Source organism: Charadrius vociferus, unplaced genomic scaffold (assembly GCF_000708025.1).
Source record: "Charadrius vociferus isolate BGI_N301 unplaced genomic scaffold, ASM70802v2 scaffold69, whole genome shotgun sequence".
NCBI lineage: Eukaryota > Metazoa > Chordata > Aves > Charadriiformes > Charadriidae > Charadrius > Charadrius vociferus.
The window spans coordinates 714,858-726,083 of NW_009649937.1; the positions used below are offsets into that span (position 1 = coordinate 714,858).

The window sequence follows — 11,226 nt, forward strand, 5'->3', positions numbered from 1 at the left end:
GTCCCCCGAAAAGCAGATGAAGTAATAACACCGTACACTGAAAACAAGGACCATAACCAAAGAGTTTGGGAGCAGCCTCAGGAGCACCGTAAGGAACTTGTAAAGAAATGTTCCAGTGTGTGTATATGCGTATTTATAGATATATATATATTCGTTAGTAAAGAAAAGAGATCTGTGGAGGCAAAGGGAAGACGGTAAATGTACAGGCAGTACAGGCTGGGTGGAGTGCCGTGGCTGGAGAGGGTCAGGTGGTGCGGAGTGGAGGATGGTGGGTGGAAATTAGAGTGCGCCCATTCCAGTGACCTCAGACGTCAGCCTAGAATAGACAGGGGCAGAGAGAGGGGTGGGGGGAGACAAAAACAAGCACTTAATTACTGGAGCAGAAAAGAAAACGAAGACCCTGCAGGGCAGCACTTCTCTTCTTGCCTACACCCCGCTCAAACTGGGGGCAGAGCATCCCCGAGTGGCTTGAGTGTATGGGGCTTGGAGGACCCCGTGGAGGGCGCAGGGAGCTGGAGCATAGAGCCAGCTCAATGCCTGGCTGCCTTGCCTTCTCCTCGCTGCTGCTGGTGCCATCCCTGGCACCACATTGTGGCAGAGGTGCCACCCACCAGGTGTGCTGGCAGGAGACATCCCATCACACGGCTTCACTTCTACCAGCATCCCTCTCACAGAGGTCAGGCAGATGTCCCAGCTCCCCTAGCTTCTTTGTTTTGCTCTGGTTTTTAAAACCATGGGAGAGGCTGAGCTGTGCCCTATCCTGCCTGCTGCCAGGTCATCTCTGCCTCTGCCACAGCACAGGCTGCAGCTCAGCCAGCCCTTCCCAGTAACGAAGAGCTGCTCGTTTTTCTTTTCTTTGTCTCTTGTCTCAAGAGGTGGGGGGGATTGGCAAGGAGCTGCAGGGAAAGACGCTTGGCCATGTCCACAGGTGTGGGGCTGGCCCCATCCCTCTCCTGAGCGGCTGGAGAGGTGCCACGGGTGTGGGCAGAGGGGCAACAGGGCAGGATGGGATGGTGGAGGTTTGTTAGGGTTGGGACTGAGGTGGGTTGGGTGCAAGGAGGAGAAAGCACATACAGACCTCACCGATGCTCCCAGCCCACTTGCCAACAAACGTCGGAGTCGCCGTCAACAGCACCCTGTCCTCAGGACCCTGTCGGCAGCTGTTGGTGCGGCACCAACTCTGCCCACGGCGAAGGGCACAGATGGGTGGATGGCCTCAGCTTGCACAGCTGGGCCAGGCAGGCGCGAAGCCAGCAAAAGGCCCTGCTTCCCCTTAAGCTCCCCGTGCACGAGTCCATAGGCGCAGGCAAACAGGTCTGTGTGAGCACCGTGGACACGGCTCACCGCTGGCACGGAGCTGGTCCCCAACCCATCTCCAGCTACACCTCCCCTGTACGTTCCACTTGCAGTCCCTTGCTGAACCTCCCCCCACCCCGCCATGCACAGGCAGCATCACGACATGGACAGAGGTGGCGTTGGGAGCGCTTGGCCCCTGCAAAGTCCTGCTGCGCCAAACTTTTTAGCATGAAAAGGAAGCGATCAGGCCATTCCCATGTCTTGCATTTATTGGACTGATTATTTTCATTGGATGGAGGAAAGCCTTTGGGAGGCCTGGAAGCACATGGAAGAGACTCTGAGGTGGCAGTAAGCGATGCTCGGATCCCAGTGAGCAGGTCCCAAGTGATGCCTTCCCAACACTGGCTCAGCTCCGTCCCCATGCCCGTTCCCATCCCCTGCCTCGTCCACAGAGAAAGACGGTGGTGATTTTGCCTACCCACAAGCAAAATCCACAAGCGAGGGTGGTGGGTGGGCAGGCAACCGGCGCAACCCGCGACCGCTCCACTGGCAGTGAAGCAGCTCCCAGTTCCCAGCCAAAGTGCCAGCTGGGGGGAGAGGTCCTGCTGGTGACATGTGGTCCCCGCTCAGAGGTCTCAGCAAGCCACCATCCATCCCAGATGGCCTCAGGAAGCCCCTCCTGACCTGCAGTGCCAGGAGCGAATGCTGCTCCCACCACGCCAGCAGGATGGGTTTGACTGTGGCAGGAGGCGGTGGAGGTTGACAGGGGGTCTCACCTGGCGTTGATGAGGTACTGAGCAAGGCTGATGTTTGCAGGGGTTCCTGTGATGGTAATTTGGCGCTCCGATGACCCTTCCGTGGCGCTGGCGATTTTGATCTGTGCTCCTGACATCTGCCGAATTTCATTGATTTTGGTCCCTTGGCGTCCAATTATGCAGCCTATTAGCTAGAAAAAAAGCACGGAGGGAACGTCTGAGAAGCGACAGCTGTGGCAGTCACTGGTGGGATGTGAGCACAACTGCATGGCTCTGGCCAGAAGCCTTCCTCCCTCTGCCCTGGGGCATGAGTGACCTTAATGCTCATGAGAAAAGGAGAGGGACAGCCCATGGGTGAATCCCACCTGCACGTGAGCACAGTCCTCCCAGGACGTGTCCAGCAGCTTGCCCTGCCCTCCTCCTTGGGTGGCAAATTTCAATTATCCGCACATGATGCCCAGCGTCTCAGAGGGCTTCAAAAAGGGCGAGGTGTTATAACAGGCTCATTTTGGTAATTATAATTTTCATGGTCTAATAATTGGTCAATGTTTTGCAAGGATGGGAATAAGTCATGTTTCAGACTGTGCTCCGCACTTATCCCCTTGCCAATCACAGCAGACCTGAAGGTGTTTATACAGGATGTGATACCAGAAGAAAACAAGCCTGCCACCTTTCCTAGGGACAGCCCAACCCCAAGAGCCCCCTCATCAGCTGGTGCAGCCACACACCATTGATAACTTCACATTGCTCACCCCATCCCACGCTTCTTCTACCCTGCTGGGACACCCTCACTGCCTCTGTTACCCCCTTCAGCTCTTTCGGTGCAAAGCAAGGGCTCGCTGGCATGCGCATCATTGACAGGAGAGCACCACATGGCTGTGGCACCAGCAGAAGAGAATCCTCCTTAAAAATATGTCTTTCACACTCTTGTGAAAAAATTTGAACTGGCTGGAAGCTTGAATTTCCTCAATTGCCCATCCCTTGAATTTCCTCAGTGGTCGTCAGTGGCTTGAATTTCCTCAATGGCTTGAATTTCCTCATGGTCTTCATCTTTGCTCTCGCTCATTTGTGCATCAAGCTATGGTTCCCCCAAGCACCTCTGCAGCTTGGTAACACATGCCAAGATGTCCAGCTTTACAAACACAGCATGAGGTGTTTCCGCATGCCCTTCTTGGCCATCAGCATTTAAGCTCCTTCCAAGGTCGCACCTGGGAATTTTATATGTGGGACGTTCATCTTGGCAGCTGCTGGATTTCTGTCACTGTAGAAGTGGAGACTAGAAGTGGATACAACTACTCCTCCAAATGTTCCCTGGTCCTGTTGTCAGACCATGGGATTTTTCGCATATGGACCTGAATATATACACCACTGCAGAACTGGAAGGGTATCAGCTATCTCAGGGGCTGCAGTGGGATGTTCAGCCCAATAATCACCCATCGTGGTCTTCACAGTGCAGAAATAACACAGAGGTGTTTCAGCAAATGAAAATCCCTTACATCCAGGAAACTGCTGGAGAAATCCAGGGAGCCAAAGCTATTTGGAGAGATGTTCAGCAACATCTAAGCATCTCTGCACAGCATTCAAGTTTCTCCTGTCAGTCAGAGGAGCGACAAGATGGATATAATCAGATTTCCTTGAGCTGCAGTGCAACCACAAGCTGATGTAAACCACAAAACAAAACCTGTAGACCCTTTGCTTTAAGAAACCCAAACCTGTCCTCCACTTCCAGGGAAGGTGGCAGGGAGTGTTTGAGAGCCTTCAAAACAACAGGAGGCAGAGCTAAGGAGGCATTTTTCAGCAGGTAGAAAGATGCGGGTGATGACATTTAATATTGCGCAGGTCTGATGAGCGCTGAGCTCTAAGTGCTCCCAGATCCCATGGCAGGTCCTTCAACACATTAAAGGGGAGGAAAGGCCGCTTTGCAAGGGGTTGCTTAATGATTCTGAAGATGCTGTCATTGCTGCCAGGGCCACGGTCCCCCACGCTCCACAGATGGGGCTGTTCCAACCTCAGGAGTGCTTGCAGAGCTCCCTGCAGCCTCCTGGAGAGGGGTTCTCGCTGGACTGATAGAAGGAGGCCCACAATCAGCCCTGCCTCCATCTCCCACAGGCTCCTCTGCAGAGCCCTTCCATAGTGGTTGGCCCTGGGGTGAAGCATCTCCAAGGGTTTCAGCCAGCAGATGCTCAGAAGCTGTTTTACTGCCATATCTCTTGGGGAGAAGGAGGCCTGGGTATGCATCCCGGAGGAGTGGAGGTGCCCAGCAGCTGCAACCAGGCTTGCTGCCCCTCCCGTGTGTTAGTGAACAGCAGGAAGAAGTGGCAACAGCTGCCAGACCCAATTCAGAAACTCCTGATGAGGCTGAAGGTGCTTTAAGGTGATGGAGACAGGGACAGAGACTGGAAGCCATGCGGCCACTTGCCCTGATCCTGATTTGAGTGCAGGTTGGCTATCAATGCATGGAACCAGTGGGCCAGTCCAGAAGCAAGTGAGACCCTTGGATCCAGGTGCCAGCTGTGTTGGGCTCTCCATCCCTCCTCCTCCCACCTGAGCATACCCAAGCACCCTCCTCGCATCACCCAATACCCAGAGTGACTCCAGGCTCCTCCCAGCAAATATCCCAGTCCAACATCCACTTTACCACAATGCCTCCTTCTATAAGACCCAAAAGTTGCCTGCCACCAGTACTAAGATGAGATGCACCATCCTTCAGATGCTTGTGTGGCACTTTGTGGCATCAGAAACAGTATTTGCTTACCTTCTCTTCAACCCCCCCAGTAACTACAGTTGAGCTGAAACATCATTTCAGATCTGTCAGTGCTAGGCTAAGCAATTATAGTTTAATCAGGGCCAGCTCAGGAACTCTCTCCCCTTCCCAGTGCTGTCAACTGGGCATGTTTCATGAGCACTGAGTTCACTTGGAAAGGGAAAAGGATCATTAAGGAGGATTGTACCTAGGAAAGCTACCGATGGGGTAAAGTCCAAGGAGTGCTTTATGCTGCAGGCTGATCTCCAACAGACTGCACAAAGCATGAGTGAACCTGGTAAAGGGGCACCATATTTAACAGTCATATGCCCGCAACTTATATATATACATATATACACGCACACACATATCGAGGAAGCACTTGGATTTACTTACATCATTGGGAATGGTGAGTTCATGAGTACTGGCCGGGGGACTGGCATCCAAACCTGGGCATATGCAAGGGAAAATGGTTATAGCTTGCAGAGGCAGTGTGGTGGAGCTCTGCTGCTTTCCTGCAACAGTCAACACTGCAAAGGCTGCATCCTGTTCCAGGGCTGGGAGGGGAAGGGGATCACACACTCTGGTACAAGGAGGAGGAAGATGGTTGCTACCTGATTCTGCTGGAGCTGGGTGCCAACTTTCCCTGCATTCCTCAAGCTGGCCTCGCAGGTGCCCCCCATGAGTTCCTCACTTTCCACCCTCCATACTTCCACTGGGAATGGCTTCAGAGGAGGGTGCGTTACAGCGTAAGGTTGCAGCATTGCTGGAGAGGGTCTGACAGAGGTGGGAAAAGCACCTTCCCTCCTCCACACAGCAGCAACCAGCCTGCTGGCTGGGAATCCCAACCCTAGAGGCAGACAGCCTGCCAGCGGAAGGGCTGTCCACACTCCCTTCAGCCCCCTCTGGACACAGCAGCACAGAACCACTTAGCTATGACAGCAGCTCGCTGCCACAAAACTTGTTTCCTGGGGGAATCCAGCAGTGCTAGCACAGAGCAGGCTGCAAAGTACTTTGTAAGTTAAAGCCCCACAGACTTAACACACTGAATTTAAGCCAGACTGCTAAGACGTGCATGGTACCTGGGCCCAGGACTCATGGTGCCCCAAGGGAGTAACTCCCAAGGGAAAGCACAGCAAACAGTATGGAGATTTAAAGCCTGCTTCCCTACAAAATTACATGGCAAGGAGTGAAGGCAACAATACGCTTCTTCCCAGCCTCTCCTGCACCAGGGAGGGCACTCTCCTCCATGGTGGGAAAGGCTGGAGTCAGCAGACTACCCTGTGTGTGCAGCTCCATGGGTAAGAGGAAAGCATGCCATAACACTCCTAGGCCAGGTCAAAACCTGCCTCTCCCATAGGTTTCCATAGGTTTTCACCTCACTGAGGTTTTCACCTCAGTCCTGAAGCAGGGATGTCCTATTGCAAATCTGCAAGACAGATATCTTGCAGATGTCTGCAGTCTGGTGGCTAACAGAATTTGCAGTAATTACAAAAAAAACCCCACAACCTTATCCATATGATATGAACTATCAAGCAAGGCTAAGAGCAGTGTGTGCGAGAGTCCAAGACACTTGTGCAGAATAGGCGGGTGAGGAGAAAAGAAGTACAAGAAGACTGGAAGTGCTGGGCTGCTACAACACAAGACAGCAGCAGCACTGAATTCGTAGTCACCCAATACAGCAGGGCTCCCTCATGCTGCATGGCACTATGCCACTGCCTTGACCACGCTAAGCAACTCCTCCAAGCAATGGCCAAGTTTTGCTGGTCTGCATTTCCATCAAGGCCCTCTACACAGCAGAAGAGGAGCTCCCCTCCAGTTTTTCCAGCAACAGCCACATAACTTTTAAAACCCAGCAGGTCTGAACTGATGTCTGTCTGGGTACCAGCACTGTCAAAACAAGATTTCTAAAATATTAAAGCGAAGATTTATGTTGCAATCCCATTTCAGCATTACCCCTAGAAAGAAGAATATCAGGTATCTCCAATGTGCTCTTGCATGATTCCTATGCTTTCCAAAATGCAGTTTCCCAGCTGCACCTGCCTTACAGAGACGCAACACCTGAGTATATCATGCAGGCATCTGCTTGCAGGAGGTCTCTTTACCACATTTTTCACTTGGGAGCACACAGAAGAGGGGAAATGCAGCAGATGGGGATGTAAATCCTCCACTCAGCAGCCCTTCACCCTCCTTCACCTCTGCTGGGTGTACTAATGCCAAAGCCTGCACAAAACAGCTCCTGCCCAGGTTTTAAACAGCGGGCAATGCTTAATGCTGACTTTACAGCACACTGCACTAGAAGAGACATTTCACCAGCCCAGGGCTGTCTTTTATGCCAAGCCTTCTCAAAGTCGAGGGACAGATGGACTGCACCTAACACAAAGACATGTCCCCCAGGGCACAGGTGTCCTCACCTCTCTGCTGCTGAAAGCCGTGGCACTGCATCACCCCATGCATCACGATGGCCATAAAGAAATGGCTGCATCCTTCTCCAACACCTGGAGATTATTTATTTTAGCATACAAGATCCCCCCCCTCCGATACGCACATGCAGTCCCCACGGCTGTAATGGGAGGAATCCATGTGCTGAGCCAGGGAGGGATTAGCGCCATGCGTGATTGCAAAAGGCAAAACAGGGCACGCAGAAAACAAAGATGTGCAAGTTGGTATCATTAAATCTATTTTTGCTATAGTCTTGTGGGGTCTATTTACTCGGGCTACATTTGCTTTCATAGTGAGGTGATGTCTCCAGACTCTTTTGAGGCATGCATGTGATGCACTCTGGCTGGCCGCGGAGCACCAGGAGAGGTCTGACTCACATCACCTGTGAGCCACTAGGTCTCAGGATAACTCCTCTAAACAACAGTAGGTTATAAAATATAAGCACATTTGGCAAATGTGGATGAATATGCATGTAACCATACAGGTTAGGGGCTGGCCTGCTGGAGAGCAGCTCTGTGGAAAGGGACCTGGGACTCCTGGTGGACAACAGGATGACCATGAGCCGGCAATGTGCCCTTGTGGCCAAGAAAGCCAATGGCATCTTGGGATGCGTCAAGAGGAGTGTGGCCAGCAGGTCGAGGGAGGTCATCCTCCCCCTCTACTCTGTCCTGGTGAGGCTGCATCTGGACTATCGTGTTCAGTTCTGGGCTCCCCAGTTCAAGGACAGGGAACTGCTGAAGAGGGTCCAGCAAAGGACTACAAAGATGATTAGGGGACTGGAGTATCTTTCTTACGAGGAAAGGCTTGGGTCTTTTTAGTCTAGAGAAAAGAAGACTGAGGGAGGATCTTACCAATGCTTATAAATATTTAAAGGGAGGATGCCAGGAGGATGGGAACAGTGTTTTTTCGGTGGTGCCCAGTGATAGGACAAGAGGTAATGGATACAAACTTAGGAAGTTCCATCTAAACATGAGGAGTAACTTCTTTACTTTGAGGGTGGCAGAGCACTGGAACAGGCTGCCCAGAGAGGTGGTGGAGTCTCTGACTCTGGAGACATTCAAAACCCGCCTGGACACCATCCTGTGCAACCTGCTGTAGGTGACCCTGCTTTGGCAGGGCGGTTGGACCAGATATCTCCAGAGGTCCCTTCCAACCCTGACCATTCTGTAATTCTGTAGTTCTGTGATATTTGACATCAAAATTTCTCCAAGATTACAGCCATGCTTTGGCTCCTCAGGGTCCTGTCCCACTAAAAATGCAGCTCACCCCGAATGGCTTGGAGATGGCTAAAACTGTCTTGTTTCTGTTCCCACAGGAATTTTTCTCCTGTTTCTGAGCAAAGTTTATGCAAAATTAAATGAAAGAACAAGGGTGATGACTCTGATGTCTTTCCATTACACGGATGGCAGTTATACACAAACATAAAAAAAACTAGGCAATAAACTCCAGGCACTTTTCTTTTGACATGCTTTACAAAGGAGAATGGCAGGCACAGTGCTGCTTGGTCTCTCCCTGCCCACCAAGAAAGTCTTCTCCACAAATACCACAGTTTATCTAGGAGCACAACAACGGCACAGTCCTATTTAAGAAATATATTTCAACAGAAGCCTGCTGATTTCCCTGTAGCTTTGTGTTTTACCTGATGATTGGCCCATCAGATTTTGAGCTTCTTCGGAGGAATGTAAGGGCAGCTTTTCTCCTGAAGAGCAAAGAAGAAACAGATTTAATGCTTTTGCCTTCAAGGAGATAAGCAATGTCACTTCATCTAGAAGCTCAAAATATGATGAACATACTGTCAGAAAAGGCATTTCCAACTGGCACTTTGACGACCAAGTAAACAAAGGTACTTTAAGTATCTCCATCCCCTGTGCTCTATCTGCTTCCCAAGTCACTGTGAAAACACCAGCCTTGGGGACGAGGCTGCTGAGCCATGCCACGTCTGGCTGTCCTCCCGTCCACGCGGCTCCCTGCGGCCGCAGCTCCTTCCCATCGCTCTCCCCAGTGCAGGGGTAGCATCCTGCCTGGCTCAGCGATGCTCCTCGCAGATGTTGTTGCAGCATCCCTGGCTGGTGCCAAGCCGTTACCCCTGGGAAAGTGGGGATGTACCACCAGGGTCCGGATCAGCGTATGGCAGGGGATGCTACCTCCTCTGGGCAGGGAAGGATGGGACTGGCACTCATCGCTTCTGGTGGGAAAGCCAGCAAAGCTGGGAGCAAGGTAAGCATAGCTTCACAGGAGCAGTCCAGGCGTACACGGTTAACAGCTGAGAGCTTGCCTGTGAGGACCGTAACCCCCAAAACATCTGTCCTGTCTCCCTGTTAGCCTTTCCCCGTGGACACTGCAACTTCAATTTTACTTGCCCTGCTTGTTTCCATTAAATAGCATGAGTTTAGAAAGAGAGAGAAACTCTACAGGTAAGAAGAGAAGGATATCTAGAAAGGGCGTGTGGGTACGTACCAGGGAAAGCGGGGGTGGTCTGTCCAAGGGGAGTAAAGGGGGTTTGCTGCATAGCCAACTGGTGGAGCTTGGTCAACTGCTGAGGGGTAGGAGGGACATTAGAGCTAAGAAGGTTATTGTCATAGAGTACAACAAGTCACACCAAAAATCAAGAACAAAATTATAATGGAAGAAAAAAAAGAAACAAAAAAAAACCAAAAACAAACCAGGAAGCCATGATGAGACATGGCAAAAACATTTGCAGAAGGACTTGGCCTGGGTAAAACGCAATAAAGCCCAAATCTTTTGCAGAAGTGCTTGGTCAGGGTCTGAAGTACAATACCAGCAAGAAGCCCATTCTTAGTTTCCACCCCTCTTCAGACAGTACAGGTCCTTCACCGCGAGCAAGCGGCCGCCTCAGTGAATGGCTGGCTCCTGCAGCAGTGGCAGGGCTCCTGCCTACAGTATTTCCAGCCACTGCCTTCTCCCCTGGGGCTTTGCAACCTGCGACCAGAGGCTGCTGCTCGCTTCATGGTAGCTTTAGAGTAAAGGAGCAATCTCAAAGGCACTGTCAGGCTGGTGGCCATCATGTGCCAGCAGCCAGAAGACCCTCTTTGTGCTCCATCAGGACCACATGCCCCTGCAGCAAAAGTTCTCGTGCTGTGCCTCTGATGGGAAACACCTCTGGGAGACAGACAAACTGCGCCTCTTGATGCCAGCTTGTCATGAGCGCAAGCCCGTTAGCAGTATGGGGAAATAGGGGCTTCAGCCATGACCAGTAGGTATTTCAGATCCTTGTATCCCTTCATGTGCTGGGTAGCTATTTATGCCCCATCAAGAAGGAGTTGCATAGAGAGGAGTTTGTTTGGAATACATTTTGTGCTCTGTTTTACTGCTCCAAAGTAGAAAATAAAAACAACAATAAAACAAAAGAAAACAAATCAAACTGGGCTGAAGTCTAGCAGGGAGCAGGAGGGAGGGTCTTTATCACCTCCTACTCAGTGATTTCACAGGTGCTCAGAGGGTTGTCAGGATTGCATCATCCCCCAAATGCAAACTGCTCAATTCATCCATCCCCTCCCCAGTGAGGAAGAGGCAGGAGTTAATATTTCCACATTTTGGGGGAAACAATACTTAAAAACCTCCCTGCTCCTGCAGCATGGCTGGGGAAGGAGCACAGGAAGGTCTGGCCAGCAGCAGTGAGGGGAAAGCACTGGAGAGAGCAGACCCAAGGGGCTGAGCACATCAGGGGAGAGACTGAAGGGAGATAGTGGGGAGGTGAAACACCTGCAAGTCCCTGGAGGGGTACCTGAGGGAGCCCTGCCTTGGCAGAGATGTGAGGACTTCTGGCCTCCGCTGGCTTGGGGGAGAGGCCTCACCACCCCAGGAGAAGAGGCACGTGCACATCTCTCCCTGTGCAGCATTGAAAATAAGCTGAGGGCGTGCTATGACGGGTTCCTGACAAAACACAATCAGGTCCGGGCAGGACCAGGCATCCCACTGTTTTTTAATTTAAGAACTTTCCTGTTTTCTACCAAATTAAACCCAGGAATG

At 51.5% G+C, this 11,226-nt stretch overlaps 1 protein-coding gene across 1 annotated transcript in view; it reads right to left on the bottom strand.

The window, feature by feature from the left end:
- Window positions 1-279: 279 nt before the first annotated feature.
- The window catches only part of PCBP3 (poly(rC) binding protein 3), a 41,972-nt gene continuing 31,025 nt past the window's right edge, over window positions 280-11,226 (bottom strand). The window contains exons 10-14 of the mRNA XM_009891394.1: window positions 9,694-9,772; window positions 8,876-8,935; window positions 5,191-5,243; window positions 2,073-2,242; window positions 280-316 (exon numbers count right to left, since the gene is read on the bottom strand). Coding sequence (XP_009889696.1) covers window positions 280-316; window positions 2,073-2,242; window positions 5,191-5,243; window positions 8,876-8,935; window positions 9,694-9,772 — 399 coding nt within the window. The remainder of the gene's footprint in view (window positions 317-2,072; window positions 2,243-5,190; window positions 5,244-8,875; window positions 8,936-9,693; window positions 9,773-11,226) is intronic.